Source organism: Oryzias melastigma, linkage group LG3 (genome assembly GCF_002922805.2).
Source record: "Oryzias melastigma strain HK-1 linkage group LG3, ASM292280v2, whole genome shotgun sequence".
NCBI classification, from domain to species: domain Eukaryota; kingdom Metazoa; phylum Chordata; class Actinopteri; order Beloniformes; family Adrianichthyidae; genus Oryzias; species Oryzias melastigma.
Window position 1 is genome coordinate 21659230 of NC_050514.1, and position 23859 is coordinate 21683088.

Genomic DNA, 23859 nt, shown 5'->3' on the forward strand with positions numbered 1-23859 from the left:
GCGCTGACTTATGAATCAGTTACACAGACACAGGAGGGTCATTTTTTTTTTTTAAAGGGATCTCTACCTTCCATCAGACGCTCCAATGCCTCCTGGACAAGAGACTCGTTCTCAGCGTCCAGAGCGCTGAAGAAATACAAGACGGGAAACGTTATTACGCCCACAAAGAGTGAATATTCAAAGTGCAGAAGACAGAGCAGCAAGTGCTTCTCACCTGGTGGCCTCATCTAATAGTAGGATCTTTGGATTCTGGGAAAATAAAGCACAAACTTCTGTAAACACTTAAGCAGGATTTCATACAAAAAAATATAAGCTTTAAAATTTTCACTGTTGTCTACTTTGGTTGCATTAATGGAATGATTGAGAATGACAGAAATGTGATAAAAGGGAAAATCTTCATGCAGAAGATGCCAGTATTTCAGGAAATGTAGACTCCTTTTTTCACACACATGCTGTAGTATTTACCTTAAGCAGAGCTCTGGCGATGGCTATCCTCTGCTTCTGACCACCTGAGGAAAACACACACAATAAACAGCAAAACATAAAGAAATGCTCCAAACATTAATAGATGGATTTTTCACCTGTAAGACTCTTTAAAAAAACACAAAAGAAAAAAATATATTTTTAAATGCTGATCTGAAAGAGAGGGCTCTATGATTTGTTTTTACGGAGAAATTTGAGTGTTTCAGAAATAGAAATAAAGTATTTTGACATAAATTATTGAATAATTTACAGGTCATTAATTACAATAAACTAAGACATTAGTGCACAGATTATAAAGTTTATTTGCAAAATATGGAATAACTGGATGAAACATTTTAACTAAATATATAAATAAGGGACAAATAACTATGAGTTCTTGAAAAAAACATTTAATTTTCCAACTCTTTAGAAATATATTTTCAAAGGAAGAAAAATGACATTCAATAATGAGTGCACATTCATTTCTAAAAAAGATTTCTTTTTCACAATTCTTTTCAAATCCCTCTCTAGATGGCGTTCCCGCCAACAATAAATATTTTTGTTTTTACAAAATTTGTGTTTTTTGCAAAACATCGTTTTTTGAACCGTATAACTAGGTATAATAGCTTTGTTTCTGCGTTGCTATCAGCTATGGTTGGTTACAGAGATGCACTTTGTCAAAGGATCAATGTCCAACAGTTGTTCTTTAGTTTATCAGGGAAAATCAATTTGAATTTAGATTTTACAATCTTGAAGTTTAATAAATTAGAGCATACTAATCTTTCATATTACTTATTAAAACAACAACTTGTTTTTTAGTAAAGCAATTGTTCCACATCATTATTTGATTTGATATTATTTTATTTCACAATTTGTACTTATTGAAATGTGTTGTAGTTATTTCATTCTAGTCCTCCACACTCAGAGATCAAAGAATATGACGTAATAAACAAATGTCTTCAGCAGCCTCAGTCCCGCAGAAATAAGCTGACCTCTGAGAAGACCATCTGTTTTTTTTCCACCTCAGAGTTTTACCTGATAGCAGCACTCCTTTCTCCCCCACCACCGTGTCAAAGCCTTTAGGAAAGCTCTGGACAAAGTCAAAAGCGTTAGCCACTTTGGCGGCCCTGTAGATGTCCTCTGTGGTCACAGCATCAGGGTCCACAGCACCGTATGCTATATTGTCCCTGATGGAGCAGGAAAACAGCACCGGCTCCTAGAAACACAAACGTAAAACATTTTTTTGTATATCATAAACGGACATCACGAGAACGAGGATGCAAAGTGTTAATCGATATTAGTACCTGGCTCACAGTTCCGATATGAGCTCTTAGCCAGTACGGATTCAGATCCCGGATGTCGTGTCCGTCAATGGTGATGACTCCTGCAGAAGAACAAGCTCTTAGGTCGCTGTTTGTGAAATCTGTGACCACAAATCAACAGCAGATCTGTTGTTTCGTACTCTCACCTGTGTCAGGATCATACAACCTGAGAAGAAGTGACACCAGCGAGGACTTCCCTGACCCGCTGGGTCCCACTACAGCCATGATGGTCCCGGCTGGAACCAGGAGGTTGAGGTTGTGAAAGATATGAGCCTCCTTACGAGTCGGGTAAGCAAAGGAGACATTGCAGAACTCCAGCTGGCCTTTGAGCTGCTCTGGGGGAAGGACACACCCTTCTGTGGATGCAGAGAAACAAGTTTCAGCTTGACTAAAACACACGGTATTTTAGGAATATTCTGCAGGGATGCATCTGCATAGAACACACCATCTAGAGGAAACTCAGGCTTTCTCTCCAGAAGCTCCCAGAGTCTGGATCCTGCTCCAAAACCCTTCATCAGCTCAGAGTAAAACGAACTCAGTCCTGAGTGGAAAATGTAAGACACACTTTGATGTACAAAAAATGGACTTAAAAATGTCAGATTTAAGAGGGTTACCTGCAATACTGATGCCAACCCAGAAGGTGTACATGAGGAACGATGAGAGCTCTCCTACAGTCATGTGCTGACTGGCCGTCAGAAGACCTCCTTTGTAGAGCACTGACAGGATCATGAGGTTTCCACTCAGACCAGTCTGCAACACAAATGCACGCAAATTACATCTATCTGAAAACCGGCTGTTTGCCATTGCGAGGCGTAGTTCCTGCAGCGACGTGGTTTTGTGTCGAGCCAGAAAGCAGAAGCCCGTGTGCAACAAGTCATTTGTCAACTGTGGGTTTGCATCACAACAAAGCAACCTGCACTTACCACTCCGAAGAAACCCGCTCTCATTTTGGCTTCCTTCTTAGCCAGGCTGAGGACAAAGTCTGTCTTCTGTTTGTAAGCGTTGACCTCCGACAGCTCCTTCCCAAAAGCTCTGACCGTCCGTAGATTGCTGATTCGCTCTTCTGCCAACTGCAAACACCACTTTATTAGAAATCCTCACGATTTACGCAGTCTTTTGCAATATGTATATCACACAAGCTGATATCGCAATGTCGATACATTTTTGATTTATTGTGCAGGCCAAGACAATTTGTCATTTGACTTCTTGAGGCAGTTTGTGTACCTGTGTGGCCTGTGCGAGCGCGTCCTGTGTGCGTTTTGAGATGGCACGAAGGTATCTGCCGTAGATGACAGCCAGACCAGCCATGGGTGGAACGATCAGCAGCACAAAGCTCGCCAGGGTGGGAGAGACGTAAAACTAGAAGACAAGAGGAAGAAAAATGATATTGACAATCTAAAACGTAGAGAAACTCAATGCAGAAGAAAAGAAAATATGTGAAATTTCAATGTTAAATGTATGAATACAAATGTTTTAATGAATTTTAATTGAAAGTCTGTCAAAAATAATAAAGTAATGATCATTAATTGAAAAAATGATTACTGGCACTGTATCATAATTACAAAATAAATATATTTAAGGTAGCTATCATGTTTTCTGCTATGGTTGTGCATCAGATGAGATGGCACAAACAGAAACAGTTTTTATAGTTTATTACTACACAGATCCAGTTATACAAGACAGAACTAATGGGATAGAACTTAGTCAAAGTCCAAGCTGGGCAATAAATTCTCCCGGAAGCTGAACAAGATAAAGGGCTTGGGAGGAAAGAGTCATTGGATTTGACAAGCTCCTGCTCAAACAGAAACATGTTGATCAGTATCTGCAGCCAAACAGGTGCACTGGAGGGAAAAACTCCTAATTTCCTGTTACTAATAAAAGCCCTTTTGGCAAACCTGCTATACAACAGCCGCGTATTCTCGGATGAGGAATGCAGCTGGAAACTCACAGCACGTATGCTCAACAGGAAGGACAGCGTGGAGAAACACAGATGATGCCAAGAAAAATCATGTCTAGTTCCTCGTGAGCAAAAATGGGCGTGGCCTTCTGCTATTATCTGGCAAAGGTGTTTCTGGCAAGTTTGAGATGACTTCTCCCACACACTTGACCTTAAACCCAGTCAACCTGACTGTAGAAAGTAGCTTCATGCTCTTTAGGTTTAAACAAAATGACCTAAAGGCTGTTTTTTGTGATATTCCGTTTCTGAAGAACATCTTGATGGACCTTAAGGAGACACTCACTCACCATCATGCTGACACCAGCAACCGCCTGGGCCACGGCTCTCAGCCCATCCGACAGATTGTCTGTGATGGAGTGACCCACGATGGCAGAGTCAGCTGAGAGCCGGTTTATGAGCTCTCCGGTCCGGTTCTTGTCGAAAAACGCCACTTCCTGTCTTAGAATGGACAAGAAGATGGAACCTCGGAGGTTACGGATGATCTGTTGGCCTAAGAAGAGAACAAAAAAAAGAAACATGGAAATGTATTTATTTTCTAATCAATTTATGAATTAATGTCTGATACATCGATGTTTTTATTGTGTTTTCCTTTGTTTTTATTGGTGAAAATGGCTTAAAACAAACCAATCAAAGTCACATTCAAAAATAAATGTTTCACGATATAAGAAAACAGATTTGGTTAATGATTAAGAAGAGATTTTTCTGATCCTTGTGAACTTCAACATTAAGAAAATGGGGAAAATGTCAACTTTCACCAGATATTATTCACATTCTAAGTTTAAGGTGGCTGAAAAGAAATCTGATGACCCAGCATTCTAGCAGCATTTAAACGCATCACTCATGGACGAATCTTGGAGAGTCTCACCTCAGATTTTGTGTGTAACAAGCGATTTGAATCAAAGCACGCACAAATTGGGGTGAGTCTATTTTCTCTCCATAAAACAAGGTCTTATTGTAAAGGTTGCTGGTAGAAGCCATTTATCTCTACATAAATGTGGAGTTTGCTATTTTCAGGAACTCCCTGCACCTGTGCAATGACTGACAAGAAGTAGTGCAGCAAATCATTTTCCATAAAACCACACTCTGCTGTCAGGATTTATGCATCTGTGGTTCAACACTGAAAAGACTTCAAAGACACTGGTGTGTTGTTTAAAATGCTTGACTCTATAAAAATAATTTTAAAAGAGAAATGTGTCATGTTGGTTTTTCATTTTACCTTTATTTACTTACCAGTTTGCAGAGATATGAGTGCTAAAAGTTCCCTTTTGCACAGATTAGTGTCAACAGTGGTTTCTTCTCACCTGAAACCTCCATGAGGTAGACCCTGGCGGCGTTGGCTGCTCCGCCACACAGGAAAACTCCCGTCAGCATGAGGCAAAGGGATGTGAGGGAGGCATTCATCGTTTCTATGTCCATTCCAGAGCTGTAAATGGTGTCGATCACTTTGCCAAGAAAGAATGGAGCTGACATGGTCACTGTGCTGGAGACGGTCAGGAAGCCGACAGCAGCTGGGTCAAATCAAATAAAGAGAGATCAGGATCACAAAATATATGTATATATATATATGAGATCTTTATGAATCTAGACATAGAAATAGATGGCTATGTGATTTATAAAAAAAAAAAACTTCCAAAACATCAAGAGACAGGACCAACAAAGAGGGCCCTTTTTAAGAAGACTTAAATCAGTATTTCAGCGTCTTATAATGAAAGAATATGAAACCTAAAAGTCAGTTCTGCTTTTTGAGAAGCCACAAGTAGCTTAAATCTGAAACCGAAAACTGTGTTTTTATAGCAAACAAACAGAAATATCATCAAGGGCTATGCAGGTGATGAACAGAATCACATTTCCTTCTTTAAAGCTTTTCTATATTTACAGAAATGTGAATATTCTATGTGGCAAAAAGAAAAGAACTTCACAAAAAGGTAACAATTTGTTTTAACAATGATTTGATTCAAATCATAGTTTGTGGTTGTCCGTACATTTCATTTTGAATGATGTGATCACAACCTAAAATCAATCCAGGACATCTTTAGCTTAAACTTCAACCAGTGTGACTCAACAGTGCAGGGGAAGATTTCCATATTCCTTGTATCTCTTGCAGGATAATGAAGTGTAAATCAAATACAAAGGGGCTAAAAAGTATTTAGTCAGCCACCAAGTGTGCAAGTTTATGTGTTTTGCCACATAAAAATATTCTAAACAGAACATTATTTGCAAAATTTAAATTGTTTCTGTAATGATGGCCCAATCATATTTTGTGTTATCTACTGTGATGTCACTTGGTTGTTCTTACGTTATAACCAATCTACCATGCCTCAAAAATTGCCAATGTGGATAACCGATTTATGTCATTTTGGAAAAATTTTACAAAGGTATAGGTCGATTCGATTAACAACTTGTTTCAGACAGATTGAACTGGTTTGATCACAGGAATAGAAATCAATTCTTCAATTCATTGCTACACCTCAATATAGATGAATCAGATACAAAAAAAAATAAGGTGTGACTGTCACCCTTTACAAGGAATGCAGTGATGCAATCTGGCTGGGAAAAGTGCATTAATAAAGAAAAGAAAATGATAGTTTAACAGAAGAATATAGTCAGAAACAACATCTTAGATGAGTCTTTTGTGTGTGTGCTTTAAGGATCTGTAGCTGGATCAGAACAGCCCACCTGCCACTCTCCATCTCTCCGGATGAGCGAGTCTTAAGATCCGTTTGACGTCCTCCAGGGGGACGCTGGTGGGGGTCTGCGCCGCCTGTGCGTCCGTCCGGCTCTTCTCCACCTCTGAGGAGGAGCTGCTGAAGGCAACAGGTGTGTGCCGGACTGTCCTAACCCGGCTTGCCGGGTTGAGAAAGAGCAGCGAGGGGCCCGACAGCGGATGGAGGCGCGGGACAGAGGTGAGGGCTCTGCCCCAGGGAGAGGCATCAGGTGCCGGGTGGACGGAGGACCTTCTCCGGGGAGAAGCCAAGAGCCTCGGACCATAATCCATCCAAAACCGGGGCTGGGTCAGCTTTAATTTACACATCTGCATCCTGCGCGTGCAGATCGGCACGCGGAGCAAGAGCCGCATGATCGGAGTTGATCAAATTGAAATAAATAATAGTAATGATCAACCAATCAACGATTATATTCCCATCCAGATTCAGAGACCAAAAATCCAGTGTGTTGAAATATCCAGCATGTTCAAGCCAGGAGGTCACGCATCCCGGTGGCTTCAACTGTGAAGTTTGTTGTCGATCATTTCCAGATTTCAGGCGGTTATTGTGCACTTTATCTGTGCGTGACAGCCGCCTTCAACTCCACTTTATCTGTTATCGGGGAGCAGAGAAAAAAAAACACCCTCCTGTCACCGTCAGCTGTCGCCCGCAGCCGGGCTGGGGTTCGGCCACTGACGCTCAGGCCCGCCCCGGAGAAAAAGAAACCGAAGAGCATGGAGAAGGAGTGGAGAACACAGATAGAGAAAAGGTGACCCTGCCTGGTTCCGTACAGGAGGTACGATCCCTCCACCTCGACGGGGAATTCAGCGGCTGATGACATAAGGAGAGATCACCAGACAAAAGCAAACAATCACCGATTGATCGAATTTTTCGTTTTTCCTTAAGTTTTCTCAAGTAAAATAGATTTTGTGCACCGCTGTTGAATATACAATACAAAATAACAACGGATAATAATACAATTGAATCATTGTTTTTTCAGATTCAAATTTTATTTCTCGCATATATAAATAATATAATATAAAATGCACGACTGTTCAAAAGTATGACAACAGATAAAGTTAAAAGTTAGGTAATTAAGTAGAAAAATACATTTCAATAAATATATAGCAATATAGCCTACTTAAGGTCACTAAAGTGTTATGTTCATGTTTACAAATTGTTCACAGTGTAAAGTGACGTTGCTTTGTACAGATTGCATAGAACTGGGACAGTTCCTGTCTAGAAAGAGCCGTGGTAAAATGGTCTAATGTTTTTGTGGTGGGGTGAGTAGACATCCAGGAGATTAGGTGTTCTGGTTTCCCAAATGGCCTTTGGGAATAATCTCCTCCCCCTCCTTGGAATGTTGGCCTTCAAGGAATAGAAATGCTTCCCTGACCTCAACAGAGAGAAGAGTCCGTTGTTTGGACGACTGAGGTCCTTTGATATCTTCAGCTCTGGTGCAGCACTGCTTGTTGTAGGTGGTCTTCATGATGCTGCATTCGGCTGATTGCATTCCCCCTGGAGAGTTTCCTTTCCTGTTTTGTGCTGTTTCCAAACCAGGGGCCCAGACTGAGGGGGCCCACAAAGGCCCCTAATGCCAGTTCGCTTCTGTGTTAGGGGTCCTATAAAAAAATTTTTTTCATGGGGCCCAAAATTCCTAGCGGCGCCCCTGCCACTGATTCTAAAAAAATACTGGGCAAACAGCAACACAAAACTATATTTTAGGCAGTCTAAGGTATTTTGATGAGAACAAAAAAAAAAAATATTAGAAAAAACACAAAGGATAAAGTCAGAAATAATGGAAAAAGACAGAATAAAAAAAGGCGATCGATGATTTCGACCGTTGATTACTTTTGCCTTGGAGGCGGGGTCAAAGTTCATACGGCTCAGAAAACAGGAGACACGTGCGGAACTGAAGTAGATTTGTGAGTTATATTTATATAAAACAACATATACTATAACATTAATAAATAGCTTGTTTTTAAGCATGTTTATGTGTGTGTTTAGATAAAAATAAAATAGATAGTTTGTTTAGAAAGCAACAAAGTAGCGCGTGTTTGACTAGCTAGTCCACTACTTTACATACACTTTAGCTTCTGAGACTGAATGGGATCTTTTAAGCGGAACCACGAGGGAAGTACATTCTGAGGGTTATTTGTAGCTCCACATTTGAGCTTCAATCAGATGGCTTGTTGAATAAGTAAAGTCTGATTTACCTTTTTTTTTTCTCCATCAGCCCGGGGTTGTGTCCAAACAGCTGCAGCCATGGCTGCTATCTACTCTGGGATCCACCTGAAACTCAGAAGTCCACAGACTCCATGGGAGGATAAGTTGAAGCTGGCGCGCTTTGCTTGGATTTCCTCTCAGTGTCTGCTACCCAACAAGGAGCAGGTGAGACAGAGTAGAAAAAAAGTATTTTGCAGCCACTGATTCTGGAAGTTGCCTCACTTAGAATGACATGTGTGTAATGGTCATCACAAATACACTTAGAATGGTTAACCAAATGTAGAAAAAGGAATCCAGAAAATTGTATTGAATTTATTTAAATAAAGGTGTAGAAAGTAATTATTTTGTCATTAACAGAAGGTCACATCAATACTTTGAAATGTAACCCTGGTTGGTTACATTTCTTTATTGGGTTGAGGTGAGCTATACTACTCTAAGATCCTGTGGCCTGGGCAGTGTGTTAGAGATCATCCTCATGCTGGAAGATCCAGATAAGTTTAGTCCTCATTGCTCTCAGTAGTTGGAGGTTTTGTTCCAGAATCTCTCCATACACTCGCCCTTTCCTTCACACGGATCAGTTATCCTGTTCCCTTTGCAGAGATCACATGACCTCCTCCCAGATCATCCAGATGGTTTTTGGCTAACTTTAGGCAGGCGTGGATATGTACTGGTTTAACCGGGCGGACCTCTGGCGCTCTGCAGGATTGATGGCCTAGTGTGTTACTAATAGTAGCCTTTGTTACTGTGGTCCCAGCTTTCTTCAGGCCATTGACCAGTTTCCTCTCATGTAGTTCTGAGGTGTTTCCTTCTCCATCTTCAAGATCATTTGTACCTCACCAGGCGAAATCCTGAATGAAACCCCAGGTGGAGGGAGATTTTCAGTGATTTTGTATTTGTTCCATTTTTATAATAATTGCTTCAACAGTTGATTTATTTTCACTAAGGTGCTTATGTATTGTAGATCGGTTCACTCTAGTCTTGTTCAGTTGTATAATTTTGTTCCTGGTGTCCTTAGACAGCTCTTTGTTTTTGGCCATGATGGACACGTTTTCGTCTGACTGTTCAAGGGTGGGGACAGGAGTCTTTATACAGGTAACATGTTCAAACAGGTGACATTAATACAGGTAACGAGTGTAGAGTTGAAGATCTTCGTAAAGAAGAAGAAACTGAGGAACACAATCTTATTTTCTGCATCATTTTAAAAAATCCTACACAATTTCCTGAATTCTTATAATTTTTTTGTATTTAACATACTTTGTCTCACATTTGAAGTGTATTTATGATGAACATTACAGACCTCCCTCATATTTTTTTCTGGGAGAACTTGCAAAAATGCCAAATACTTTCTTTACCCTGCTGCAAATCGTGGTCACAGAAGATGACGTCTGTTTCTTCTCAGTAACACTTGGACTTAATTTATTAATTTTTTTAATTTTTATTTAACCTTTGTTTAACTAGCTGGGAAAAACCCGTTGAGATCAATACCTCATTTACAAGGGTAACCTAGCCAAGTGGTCAGCAGCACACGTTCCAAAAATAAAGGCTTCTTTTCTGCAGGTGTTATTGGACTGGTGCATCCATGCCCTCACTGTCTGGCACAGTAAAAAGGTGGACCTCTCACCGGATGTTTTGGAGGGCTTGTGGCGTTACCTCGATGACGTGCTCCGCAGCCGGAAGCTCCAGACGTTCCTCAAACAGGGAAAAACGGTCACTCTCAGGCTCAACTTTGCACACGTATGCCAACAGTTGCATGTAAACAGCTGGGGCTTGTGGGAAGTCATTTCTGACAGCTTTTTCTCTGTCTACCATTAGCTGCTGCTCGACCATCTGGAGGTGTGTCCACACGGCCAAGCGCCGGTCTCCATGTTGACCATCCTCAGTGTGTGTCGGGGGATTCTCTCCTCTCCTGTACTTGCGTCTGTTTTCACTACAAAGTATGAACTTTTGGTCAGTCTGTTGTCCAAGTTGACCACATTGGCTTGCCATGAGATGCTGAAGTCGTTGCCTAGCAACACAAAGATAGCATGCACAACACCTCCACCAAACCAGCCAGAGTCAGACTCTGACCTGTCCTCACCTGAGTTGAAGAAATCTTTCCCTTCAGCTAATTTATTTGAAGTGTTGCTGCAGGTGCTCTCATGCTATTTGTCGGTGCAGCGACAGCAAGCTAACCCCAACAGAGTCTTCACTGTGGTCACCAACCAGCTCGTCCAGCCGTTGGTGCTGCTCAGGTACATTCTGAACTGTCAGGACTCAAACCTGCGCAGAGACATCCGCCTCAAGATCGACTCCATCCTTCAAGCAGCTCTCTTTCCTAACGAGCACCTTGCCACATACAAGGGGGAGCTTTTGCAGTCCAAAGAGGATTCTGGGAAACATGGTTCTGGAGGGCCTAAAGGGCCTTTAAAACCAGTCAGTGCTTTGCTCTGCAAACTGAACGCCCGGGGTTACTGTGAGCCGTCTCTGTACTTCGCTGTGAAGAGTGACGCCTTGTCGCTGTTTTTTAAGTTTTTCCTGGAAAGCTATAGAAAAGGAAAGGGAGACACAGACGAGGAGCAAAGGATGCTTTGTTTTTATTTCCTCACCAAACTGACCCCAGCTTTAGATCTCCATCCTGACGGGAACTCCTCTGAAACTGAAGCATCCCCTGAAGCCTCCTGCAGCCCGGAGAGCTGGAGCCTGGCTCTGAAGGCTGTGGAGTCCTTGCTCAGCCAGGTTCTCTCGGCTGACATTTATAATGTAGCTGCTGACAGAATCCGACATGGAGAAGTTCAGCTCAACTTTTACAGAGGTGTTGCCCAACTTCTCTACTCCCAGGCAAAGCCCAGGTAAAAAGCAGCTTCTCTTGACATCATTTCACCTGTTTATTAAAACAAGTATCCCCCATCATTGTGTATTTAACACAGAGTGAAGTCGTATTTGTGTTTTCTTTCAGCATCCCTTCATGGTACCGCTGTCTGAAGGTGCTTTTGAGTCTCAACCACCTGATTCTTGAACCAGACTTGGAGCAGCTGTTATCTTTAGCTTGGGTAAACTCAGAGAACATGGAAGTTCAAGTGCAGCGAGCTAGACAGGTGTGAACAGATTAAACGCACTGCATTTTTTTTCTCCTCATGAGATTAACATGTTTGTTTTCCTAACAGCTCGTGGTTTGCAGTCTCCTCCAGACCTACACTAAGCTCCGTCAGCTGCCTCGTCTCTTTTCTGCGCTCCTGTCTGTGATCTGTCAGCCAGCTCTGGATGAGCGCAGACCTCTGCTGCTCCCTGGGGACATCATTGCATCCCTCAGGGGCTGTCTTCTGGAAACTCCCCCTTCTCAGGTTGTGGAAATCTGCTCTTCAGTGCTGGAAAGCATCAAGACATGCATGGTGAAGAAGAAGAGGGAGGAGCTTGAGAAGATGGAGGTTGAAGGAGCAGAGGAAGAGCGAGAAGACTCGTCACTGAAACTCTCCTCTCTCAGTCGGCTGCTTCATGTCATTCTATTCAGTCTGAAAACTCTCGATAATGCCTCTCCTGTGCCTTTACTTCGGAAAAGCCAAGCTCTGATGGAGGAAATGCAGCAGATAATCAAAGAGTTAGAACATCTGCTGTCAGCAGAGACAACATCTAAACCAAACGCACATTCAGTTCAAAAGGTCACAAAGAAAGGCAAAAAGAAAGAGTTGAAGAGCACTTCAGTGTCAAAAGTTGAATCTCTCTGGATGCAAAAAGCCCAGGAAGCAGCTCTCCTGCTCAGATATAGTTGGGTGGAAGTGGACACGCTCTTCCACATCTACTGCAGCAAGTACACATCAGTCAACCTGCCTGTGACGGCGCCCATGAGCCAAGCTGAAGCTCCCTCCAGCTCTCCATTGTTGGCCCACATGGAGACTCTTGTTTCAGGATCACTCCTGCCATCAGTCCACCGTCCTTCCTGCATGAGTGTCCTGCTGCTCAAACTCCTCACTTTACAGCAGATGAAGAAGGTTTTGTTAGATGACACTTTAATCTCTGAGCCAAGTGCCGAAGCTCTGCTGAAGAAAGCGGTCCAGTTTGTTTTATCTGAGCTGCAGTTTGAGGTGAAGCCAGCAGAGGAGGAGGAGGTGGTTTGGGATGGGCAGATAGGCAGCGTGGAAGACAGAACTTTTCCTATCGCACACTGGAATCTCGTTGCATCCAACTTGCCTTTGATCGCTCCCTACATGAGTGGAGATGATGTTGCCCACATCGCACACATCCTCGTCACTTCCACTCTCAGACAGATGAAAGGACCCAAAGATCTGCCATCAAACTGCCTGACTTTCTCCCTCATATCCTCACAGCTTCTGCAGAGCCCAGTTCTGGCAGAGATGCCTTCTCTGTTCTCTGCTGTGGTTTGGTTCCTCACGCAGAGAATGATTGATATCCTCAAGGCAGGAACTATTCCAAAGGTCTGTCCTAAAGTTCTGACGCTGGATGTGAAACAATCGGAAAGTGTGCCGTTGCAGAAAGATGTTGCACAGACTATGTTTACTCAAGAGATGACCGGAGCTTTAGTTGAGGACGTTTTGGCTTCTTTTCAAACGGGTGACGTGCTCGTGCTGCTGACAGAAGCACAAACTAAAGAACTGATGAGATTGTTGAGAATCTTCACAAACCTTAACCCAGACGGAATGGGCGCTCAGGACCTTTCCGTTGCCTTTCTCCTCTTGTTCTTTATTTTTGCATCCACCTCTCAACATCCTGACCAGAGGAGCGTGGATTCTCCTGAAGCTGAAGGGGACGCCGACCTCCTGGGACACTTGCTTGGGATGCTCGGTTGTCTCGTGGAGGCTAAAGACTTCCGAGGTGTTTTGAAGCTCATCCACAGCGGTACTCTGCTGCAGATTGCTGTTTCCGCTCTCCTCTGGCATAGTGACGGTGTAAAACCTCGTGCCTCAAGCAGCGCTAACTGGCTGGATGTTGTCAAAGCAGCCCAAAACTTCATCCTATCTTTGGTCAACTTGATCATTGTTAGAAACAACAGCGTCAGACTCAACTTGGACCAGTTTGCTTCCTTTCTTACTGCTAAGGAAGCAGCAATTAGGCAAGTCACCCAGTCTAGTGTTGGAGCATCTGTTCATGTTCTGTTGGCCATCCTGACTTCCTTCTCCCAGGCGATGATCACCAACTTAGGAAGAAGCAAGCCAATGGATCAAATTTTAACTCAAGTCCTCACATGTGTTACTGCTTCCTTGGCACCAGCTGTGGAGCTGGTCCTGAAGCCCCACTCTGCCACAACTCTCAATCAAGCTTTTCTTGTGGAAGTCGTTACAGTCATGCTGCGCTGCGAGATGGCCACGTTATCAGGGGAAGATCAGCTCGTTCTCACTCATATGACTCTCTATCAGAGCTTCTGCCAACAGATCATTAGAGAAATGAGCTCTGCCTCCAGGCCCACAGACTTCCTGGTTTCCTCTCTGCGCTTCTTGTCTTTGTTTTATGCAGCAGTGGAGAAGATGAGCAGAAGCATGGAGCAAGGAGAGGCCAGCGATGATGCAGAGCTGGACAAGCTGTACACCCAAATACTGCAGGCTGTGCACGAGCTGCTAACAGGTGATCTGTCTGGTATTGTCACAACTCATAATTTGGTAAATGAGCAATTAATCTAATGGGACAACTTTAATTTTCCCCCTGAAGATCCAGCATCGTGATTTCAACTCGTATTTAAAAAGTTTGTTACTTGTGCACTCTGTACTTTAGGGTTTTTTTTTTTTAAATGTTGCATGTTGTCGCTCTGCTCTCAGCTCCTTGGCTGTCACCTGCTGGTGTCATGGATCTGGAGCCTACGGTACAGGAGCTGTTGAGCCATCTGGTTGAGAGAAGCACTACACATCAGTTCAACCTGCTTCTACTCATGATCAAGGACAGGCTGGATATCTGCAAGCTAAGGGCAGGAAACTGCAGGGTAAGAGCAGATCAGGTCTGATTACTTTTAAACATAAAGTATCTAAAACTCCTAAACTTTGTAGATCTTTTGAGTCAGTTTTTTTTTATTAATTTATGTTGTTTAGGGTCCATTTTATGCTATGAATAACAAAGAAAAATATTTTTTTCACAAGCTGACTCACTGTTTTTGTTAGATGTTACAAAATGCATGTAATTTTATGATAATTATACATATGGCAGAATATTTTAAGGTTTAAATAAAGGAATTGCTTTCTTTTTTGACTATTAAAATACTCTCTCCTGTGAAGAAATAGGACTGCAGTTTGTTTCACTGATTACTTTATTCATCTTCTTTGTCCACAAAGTCACCGTCAAACTAACACACAAATAAATAACATAAATACAAGTTTTGATAAAACAAGTTACATGAACAAAAAATGAAAATGCAAACCTCACTGGCTGCATTCATCAAAAAAAAAAAAAAAAGAAAGCAAGAAAACTTCACCATACAGCTTCGTTAAAACGTCTTTTCTTCTCAGTCTTTTTGTTATATGGATCATAACTTTCTATCTTCTTTGATTAATTTCTTTTGCCATATGGAACTCAACAAGTGGCTTTACAACAAAAGTTTTTTCCGTGCAAAACAGTCTAACAAAGGCTCCGCCCCTCAGAAATATACAAAAATAAAATGCATAAATATGCAAAATATGAATCAAATTAAGAGCAAATGCTAACTCTTTTATTGTGGCAATTAAACACTGTCAATACAAATGTAAGTCTTCCTAAACATTTGGATGTGTTTTCTGATTTCCTTCCAGGAGGTGCTCTCTGGAGTCATCACAGCTAAACTGCTGTCCTGCTGTCAGCTACCAGAGAGCTGCTCCAGAGCGCTGTGGCTCATAGCACCTCAGATCATCTCAGCTATGGTGGTGAGTACAAAACCCCCAAACTCTCACTTTCAAACATTTACCTCAGGGGTGTCAGACTCCAGGCTTCGTGGTCCAGCATCCTGGATCAGGTGTGTTTACCCAGTAGGGAGCTTCAATGGGAGGTTAGTTGAAAATCATTTAGGAGTTTGAGACCTGTGACGCTTCCAGTGAAAATATGTGCAAACAAATTCTGTGAATGTGGCTCATTCATGTTTGGTATCAAACATGAGGAAGAAAAATAATATTTAAGACAAAATCTGAATGCAGTTCCTTGGTTTGCTGTTAGGAGGCGCTGTTTTGCAAAGTAAATACATATTAGCAGTGCTGTTGAAAATCTTTGGATCATTGTTCTGTTAAAGTTCAAGGAAAATCATTGCAGTTGAAAACATTTAAGACAAATAACGAAATATTTTTCAGGCAGAATTCAAATAAGAACTACATTTATTTAGATCTTTATATGTAAAGAAGAAGCTCTTAATCTGTGTTTATTTACTTTTTTTGTTTTAATCATAAATCATTCTCTTCATTAAAACAGTGTTTTGATTTATAACATAACAAATGTTTAAAAACACATCAATTTATGTCTTTATGATTAACCAGATATAACCAGCAACTTCCTGTCTATCAGGAAACTGCTTCACATCTTAGCTGAATTTCTTGCTGCTACATTTACTATGTCAGACTTTATATAATTATTGCAAACTATGCACTGAGGGTTTAATAGTCACTTAAGTCTCAAAACGACATATTAGCAACTTGTTTTTGTTTAGGTTTTCTCTTCTAGTCAGTGTGATTTCCTACAACAACTTATATCGACCAATAATTATCTGAATGTCTTTTTTTATTGTATGTATTCTCTTCTAATATTGTAAGAAACAAATGAAAGATTTCACACAGAAAGTTGAGAAGTCATTAACAATATTAGGATTTTTTTCCAAGCAGATTCACTGTATTAGCTTTAAAAAATACAGCAAAGCAAATTTGAATTTAAAAAAAAAAAAATAATTAGAATGACTGTAAATATAAAAACTTAAGTAAAGATTTGAGCTCAGAAATGATTTAAAAATCAATATAAGTATTCCTGACATGTTCACTTTAGTTCATCATAAGTCTCTTAGCTGTCTCTTTTCTTCACTCTTTTTTTGTGTTGCAGTTCTTGGTCAGATCATCCAGTCAGGATGTCTCGCTGACTCTTACCTTTACTGTTCCCACGGTAACATCACTGACCTCACTGCTGCGCTGTGGAGAGGGTTTCATTACCAACCCTCATCATGTGGTTTTGGTTCTCGGCGCGCTCCAGTCGCTCCCTTTAGACCACCTTAAGCCGCCTGCGTACCACGCTGTGTTCCTGGCTGTTCATGAGGCCTTGTTTGCCATCCTCCAGTGTCATCCTCAGGTACCGAAACACAAGAGTACCATTCATCAAGTTACATATGTTACTTAAAATCATTTTAAAAACTATTACATATTACATAATTGCAAACTTTATGCCCCATAACATTTTAAATCAGTGAGCTTTTTGTCATGGCGCAACTTTCTAGTAAGGAAATTCATATTAAAAGCAGATCTTTGACGTTTTCCTTTCCCATTCTGCACAACTTCCAACAAGTGGAATGTAATTACTCCTGGTCTCGACACATGCTGAGGCTAAGCCGCTGTTCCACAAAGAAATGATGCTTTCAGCCAGAGCATATTGCATCTCAAAGATGTGCTGCAAAAATTCCTGAAAAAATGCATCTACGTCACGCCTGAGGTGTTTGCTCAAACATCAGCGACATGTTACCTTAAAAACAAACAAAACAACCCAGTTTATGTAGCTTTAGAGGAAATTATGTTTTTCCTTCTCAAGGAGCCTCTGTCTAAATATTAAATTTTTACACTACTTTTATGTTGAAAAGTTGTTGTTTTTTCTTGGTCAAAAGAAACACAAACAAAGAAGGATTGTACGGAGCCATATGTACTGAATTAAACAGCAAAGAACCCCATAAGTGATGTCAGATGTGAGTAAAGGTGAGATGCCATTAAAGCAGAGCAGCACTGGATAGGAGAGTAGTTAAACTGATGCAGGAAACAGAAAAGTTGTTTCCTTTTTTAAATAAAGAAAGGAGATGAATGCTGATTTTGTTATTATCATTTTTCTTTCTTTCTTCCAGTCACAGCAACTCAATTACCTCTATGTGCTGTTCAGTCATTAGTTGAGAACAGTTTTCATATAACGATAGGCATGTTCAAACACTGCTACTCTTTCACATCAAATAGAAAAGTGAAAATGTTTGAGTGATTAAAGAGAAAAGTAGTAAATCTGGTCTCTCCTGTGTGTCTTTAGGTGATGCTGAAAGCTGCTCCGTCCTTCTTAAGTGTCTTCTATCGTCTGGTGGCTTCTATCATGCAGGAAGGGAGGCAGAGAGGAGACGCAGATCCAGGTGACCCTGTTACTACCTCTGGATTATAGAATATCACCCTCCCTTTTGACACTGTCAATTTATATTTCTTTTCTAAGGTTAATGTTATTTATTAAAGTTCTGGGAAAAAATGTAATCTATACACAGCTTGTGTATTTCTTTTTAAATAACTTTTTACTTTATACAACAATGTTCCAGCTCTTTCCTGATATCAAACATTGTTAAATTGTTGGCTCCTAAATGCATTAATGTCCATTTTAGATCATTTTTGCAAAGGTAAATCCTTGCTATTAAACAAGTCTGCTGTATTTGCAACCAGACAATCAGCAATGAAAGCTCATGTACATGTCGACAGCTATTTGAAGGCATGTGGTGTAATAAGGTTTACCTCTCACAAGTTTAATTTGTCTTTAAAATGACAAAAGAAGCACAATTGTTCTAAAAATCTTTGACCAAAAGCAGGTGAAGCTATAGCTCCTCACATACCTTTATTTTGTTGTTGCTAATTGAAACTCAATTGAGTTCTGAATAAACTATACCATTCTGAATTTTCAAAAGACAACCCCTCCCACAATCCAAAAAATGAGAACCACAGATTAACCAGTTGCACTAGTTTTACCTACGTTGTCCCTTGACTTTACTGTTTTTACTGCACTGTCAATAAAACTGATTAAAAAATAATGTATTTTGGTCGTTTAGCTTTGATTTTGCAAATTTCTAGTGCATGTTTTGGGACTCACATGGTCTGGAAACGTCTTACATTTACCTCCTTTTTAATTAGTACTTTTGGAGAAAGTTAATGTAGTTAAGAAATTCACCTGCATAATTTGTTCCACTAAATTTGTAGTTTATTGTTTTAATTTTAAGACTTTGCAGCAGTGGAGGAAATCAGATAAGTTTGTAATTTAGGAGTCAAAAAAATAATCATTCAAATTTAGGCTCAATTGATTCAGCTTTACATTAGACGGTTGATTTTTGGGGGGTTTTCTTATAATGAATTAAATCTTTAAGAAATATTAACTTTGCCTTTAGGAATTTTATATAAAATCTATTATTAAATCAAAAGCATTAGATCTAGAAATGTGCACTTTTTACACACCGTGTTGTGTTATTATTTTAATAATGTACAAAGTGAACCCTAAACTTAAAGCTGCAGGCTTTCTGGTTGAGTGGTCAGTCTGTAGTGCAAGCAGAAGGACCAACAACGGTTTGTCTTCTAAAGGTGCAGACACAGATGTGTACTTGGAGTGCTCCATCCTGACGGAGAGGATGTACTCTCACATAGCAGCTGCAGCAGACAGCTTCACCACGCTGTCGGCCTTCATGGTGGCTCAGTACGTCACGGAGCGGCAGAAGGTACACACTCCCACACAATTATTGTCTTCTGATAGTTGTGTTTGTTTTGGCCTGTTTGTGTTGGTTTTATTATTCTCTGACAGAGCAGTTCAGATCCTTTATTGAGCAGGCATAATTGCAGTCAGTCATAGTAAGTCAACACTATCTCATCCATTCAAAGCAGCGGTCTGTCATTTTCTGCAGCTGTGAGTCAGACACACACGTCACAGAGGCAGCAGGAGCTCAGATGATCCTCTTGATCTTCCACAGTTTGTCTGCTTCCAGCCGCACTCAACAGCTGAGGCGCTCACAGGCATGGAAGGAGAAATAGTTCAGTTTGGCAAATTGTAGATGTGGCAAATCTCAGTAAACGGGTCCAGGATTACAGTAACTCCACGAGCTGGAGGGAAGCTTAAGGCTGGACGTTCCCGGAGAACCTTGAGTCACGTCTGGCTTGTGAGTGCGGCTCCTGGCTGCTGCTGCTGCCAGACTCTGTCCATTATGCCCTCAGCTTGACTCAGCACTTTTCTTCACCAGTTAGAGGAAAACATAGAAATACCGTACTCAAATAAGACTCAAACAAAAGTTCACTTATTTGTATTTTCCTGGTCCCTAAAGAAAAGCAGAGTATTTGTCATCATCTAAAGAAGGTTTTTAACTTTTAATTCAACTTTATATGAAAAAAGTTGATTTTGAAGTTGATATTAGAATAGTATTCAGAATTGACTCTTATAGCTCCTGAATCAGATTCAGCTAAATTCTTTTAGCTGTCCACACAACATACTGCATTTAATGGGCGGCCGTGGTGCAGCGGTAGAGCGGTCGACCTCTGATCCGAAGAGCTTCGATTCCCGCCTTGCCTGCCCATATGTTGAAGTGTCCTTGGGCAAGACACTAAACCCCAAGTTGCCTTTGGTGGAAGGTTGGCGCCAGTGTTTGGCATCAGTGTATGAATGTGTGTGTGAATGGGTCTGTGACTGTAAATCACATTGGGCCTTCAAGGAAGGCAGTAAAAGTACCTAAACAAGTATACGTCATTTAATAAACATAAAACCCAATTCTTTTGAGCAAAAAGCTTTTGGTTTGTTGAATATGAAACCAAAAAGCAATAAATTAAAAACTGAATCCTTTTTTTGCATTACATCCTTTTTATGCTTTTATATATGATTGAGGTGGATGAATAGAGTTAAAGGACACATGTCAGTTTGGTGAAAACTGCTGAACATTTACGTTCAGGGTCCCTAACCCAAAAAAAGAAATCTTCAATCCTACCATGGACAATAAGTACTGTGGTATTTATTCATAGATTATATGAAGTATAACATTTCACGTTAAAAATTTGACATATTTTTTTATTTTAGATTACCAGATCTCTTTTCATGTCCAGATTATCTAGAGAAGGGGTGGGGGCCATATGCTGCGCAATAAATTATATTGATAATCCTAATGATTGTTTTATTGACCCTGTATTTCAGGTGTCTCCTCATAGATGATGCAATATAGAAACATTGACCTCTGTCTAGAAAGTTATTCTGCTTTCATGTGTTGTTTTTTTAAGATTTTGTTGTTTTTCTGAAGTTCATGTGTCATTTCTGAGTCGGACAGGCATTTTTCTGATTATTCCAACAGCACATGAATGCATAATTTATTTAAGTTTGTGTTTTTCTCTGAGGGACATCGTTCCATTGGTGCAATTGGCACTAAATTTTCCCCAAAAAATGTTCAAAATAAAAACTCCATAATTTTCTGTTTTAGAAATATATTTATTTTTAATCAAAATTAACATGTCTTTGTCTGAATTCCATGTTATTTCTTCCTCTTATGAGGTGGATTACCGAAACACGTCACACATCTGCTCCTGGTCTGACCCTATTGTGAAATTTTGGAACCATTTGTGGTCCACAAATCAAAATGCTTGCCCACCTCTGATCTAGAGGCATTGAATAATGAATTATTTAAATATTAGTTAATAAAAAAGGCAGAAACTATTTTATTCAGTAAACTTAATCCACAAAACTGTCAGAAAAAACGATTGGCACTCTGGAGCTCTTTGGATTTTTAAAGATATTTGCAAAGCTGTGTCTCACCCAAAATGTATAGAACACAGGTCTTTTGTTGAAGGATAATAGAATAGTTTTAACTTTGAAAAGAAATGTTTTTTTCAGACTATGCAGCATCCAATGTGTTTTTCCAAAATAGAAGAGTTTGACAGATTTTTGTGCTCCGTGTTCCACAGAAAATCAATTTAAGGTCAATAGGCACAACCAGAATTCATACTTATGGTGCTCTGGATTTTAAGGTGGACTGTCCATGACGAGATTAAAGGATTTTAAGTACGCCATATGGTCCAAAGGGCATTTAAATAGCCAATATTTATACATTTCTGACATATATGCACCAACAACAATAAATAAAACTATTCATTCATTCATTCATCTTCTTGGCTGCTTTTTCCCTTTCGGGGTCGCAGGGTGCCGGAGCCTAACCTGGCTACTGATGGGCGAAGGCAAAGTTTACCCTGGACAGGTGGCTCTAAGTGTTGAAGGTTGTAGACCCCTGGTTTAGAAGGATATTTCTTTGTCAAACTAAGATTTTATTATTATCATGTAAAATATATTATTATGTAAAAGAACCTGTGGTTGGCATCTTATTATGCTTTTATATATATATATATATATATATTTTTTTTTCTTTTAACAAGATTAAGCCCTGATAAGTTCTTTTCCCTGAGAATATCCAATAACACAAAAGCACAAATACTATCCTTCACCTCATGTTCATATGAAATATAATAACATCCTGATAAGGTAGAATAACCAAAACCACATTATGTCGCTATGGTTACCTCCAAATGGAACTCTTTGGAAGCCTTAATTCCAGGTCACTTTGGGTTGGTTCGTTCTGTTTGCTCAAACCTGTGATATGAGGTTTTTCCCTCATATTAAAGGCTGTAATTGGGTGATTTTATTTAAGCATTTAACTACCACCGAGCAGACAGATGCACCACACTGTCATGGTGACCAACAAATGTCTGATGACTTCGATTGCATCAGGTCACGGTGTGTCTTACTTGAACTTGTGCACTGGAGATAGATGAGCTGGAACTATTAAATATCTTGTGTTTTTGTTTCCGAAGGTTTACAGGGTTTTGTCATTGTGATACCCCAGTGTTGTGAAGTTGCGTGTTGTTGGATAAAAGTCCCTCTGTGTGGTGTTTGTTTTCTGGCTGCTCTGATTCTGTCATCCCAGTCTACATCCATTGTTGCAGGGCGAGAAGTGCTTATTTTTTTGCATTGAGCCACATAGACTGATACACCAAGTCGTTTGTATTTTTAATATATGGCTGAATGCTAATAAACAATTGTCTTGATTAGTAAAGTGAGTTTACAGCAGTCAGGATAGTTTTATTAAGTTAGTAAAGTAAAAAAAAGCATTTCATATCATAAATCTTAATAATTTTCTGTTTCTTTCCTGTCTCTGCTCTTCCAGGTCACTCTGCGATCAGACGTCAAGCTGCATCTGACAGAAGGCATCTACTGCATACTGGACCTGTGCAAAGAGCAGGATATAAGGTTCCTTAAGGCCGGGCTGCACACGGGAGTCAGAGAGGTGTTCAATGAGCTGTACAGCAGCTACACCCACTACCACAAAACGCAGAGGCAAGGAGAGGACAAGTACACTGTCTGATACAGTGAAATGTCTAGTACAGCTTTGAAAAATAAACTCTGGATTTTTTACTCACCTTTTTGTTAGTCACGTCTATGAATTCATTTAGGGATGAATAAGAACATTTTTGTTTGTAAATGACCTGAGGAGGAGTGGAACCAGACTCGTTGGCTAGTTCTGAGTGAAACAGTTTAGAAATTGTCATCAGTTTTGTAAATAAAAAGAGTGAATGGTTGAATAAGAACGATTAACCTCTGCACGCTCTGGATTCTATCAGAGTTTAAAGAATCTGACTTACTGAAATATACATAAAGAACATTTAATCTACCTACTTTTTAAGCAAAAATTGTTTCCACATGTGTCACGTGTGATTGGTTGTTTATTTCAATTTCCCATGACTTTTTGTTCCATAAATACTTATGGGGAAAATAAATACCTGGATGGACAGGTTCTTAAACCTGTAAAGCTGTTTCTTTTTTGTGTGAAATGTTCTCACCACTATGAACAAGAAATAGTTTTTGTAACTTAATATTCAAAAACTATTAACATTTCGTAAAATTAATGTAAATCTTTTTGTGATAGAATAATAAAAGTCATATATCTGGGTTTCTCACCTCTGATGAAATCACGTATTATCCTCAAATCCAGGTTTATACAAAGCAAGTTAAAATTCATGGAATTAATTGTCTGTAGTAGATCATTACAGAAATCATCTGTTCCATTTTTTTTAATTATTTTTCTGCTCTGAGGCAACATCTTACTTACATTTTACCTTAAAGTAATGACCGTACAAAAATTATTTATGGCACATCCCGTATCAGAAACGATGCACTGAGAATTATATTCCAATACACTTTTAGTGTGAAATCTGTCACTTTTTGTTTATAATATTTTGCAGTCTTTCTGTTATCATCATAAAACACACTCCTCCACCAGCATCAATGCTTTAGTTTCCTCACATTGCATAAGCAC

The 23859-nt window shown here is 40.1% G+C and overlaps 2 protein-coding genes across 5 annotated transcripts in view; one reads left to right on the forward strand and one right to left on the reverse strand.

Annotated features, from left to right (window-relative positions):
* abcb10 (ATP-binding cassette, sub-family B (MDR/TAP), member 10) overlaps positions 1-6848 on the reverse strand; it is an 8483-nt gene extending 1635 nt beyond the window's left edge. Inside the window, exons 1-13 of one of the 2 annotated variants that reach the window (XM_024296126.2) lie at positions 6418-6817; positions 5043-5249; positions 4029-4231; positions 3009-3143; positions 2708-2854; positions 2399-2534; positions 2230-2325; positions 1931-2140; positions 1767-1846; positions 1498-1678; positions 466-509; positions 215-249; positions 68-126 (exon numbers count right to left, since the gene is read on the reverse strand). In XM_024296126.2, coding sequence (XP_024151894.1) covers positions 68-126; positions 215-249; positions 466-509; positions 1498-1678; positions 1767-1846; positions 1931-2140; positions 2230-2325; positions 2399-2534; positions 2708-2854; positions 3009-3143; positions 4029-4231; positions 5043-5249; positions 6418-6817 — 1933 coding nt within the window. Of the gene's footprint in view, positions 1-67; positions 127-214; positions 250-465; positions 510-1497; positions 1679-1766; positions 1847-1930; positions 2141-2229; positions 2326-2398; positions 2535-2707; positions 2855-3008; positions 3144-4028; positions 4232-5042; positions 5250-6417 lie in introns of both variants that reach the window. The other variant, XM_024296127.2, reaches the window with a different exon arrangement.
* A 250-nt stretch (positions 6849-7098) lies between these two features.
* On the forward strand, positions 7099-23492 carry urb2 (URB2 ribosome biogenesis homolog). Of its 3 annotated transcripts, none has more exons than XM_036210779.1 (12): positions 7099-7212; positions 8680-8834; positions 10227-10403; positions 10482-11497; positions 11605-11743; positions 11813-14222; positions 14414-14574; positions 15374-15484; positions 16638-16880; positions 17811-17907; positions 19109-19242; positions 22711-23492. In XM_036210779.1, exons 2-12 carry the CDS (start codon positions 8709-8711, stop codon positions 22906-22908), a joined length of 4812 nt encoding a protein of 1603 aa, XP_036066672.1. In that variant the 5' UTR covers positions 7099-7212; positions 8680-8708; the 3' UTR covers positions 22909-23492. The 3 variants fall into 3 exon arrangements, with proteins under 3 accessions (XP_036066672.1, XP_024151601.1, XP_024151603.1); XM_024295833.2 differs by lacking the exon at positions 7099-7212 and adding an exon at positions 7566-8368; XM_024295835.2 differs by lacking the exon at positions 7099-7212 and adding an exon at positions 8423-8576.
* Positions 23493-23859: the final 367 nt, after the last annotated feature.

Bases quoted from the DNA above. Each gene is read 5' to 3' on its own strand.
- urb2 (XM_036210779.1), top strand. From the start codon at position 8,709: ATGGCTGCTATCTACTCTGGGATCCACCTGAAACTCAGAAGTCCACAG. The intron at 16,881-17,810 runs GTACCGAAACAC...GTGTGTCTTTAG, and splicing joins TCCTCCAGTGTCATCCTCAG to GTGATGCTGAAAGCTGCTCC. The intron at 17,908-19,108 runs GTGACCCTGTTA...TGTCTTCTAAAG, and splicing joins GAGAGGAGACGCAGATCCAG to GTGCAGACACAGATGTGTAC.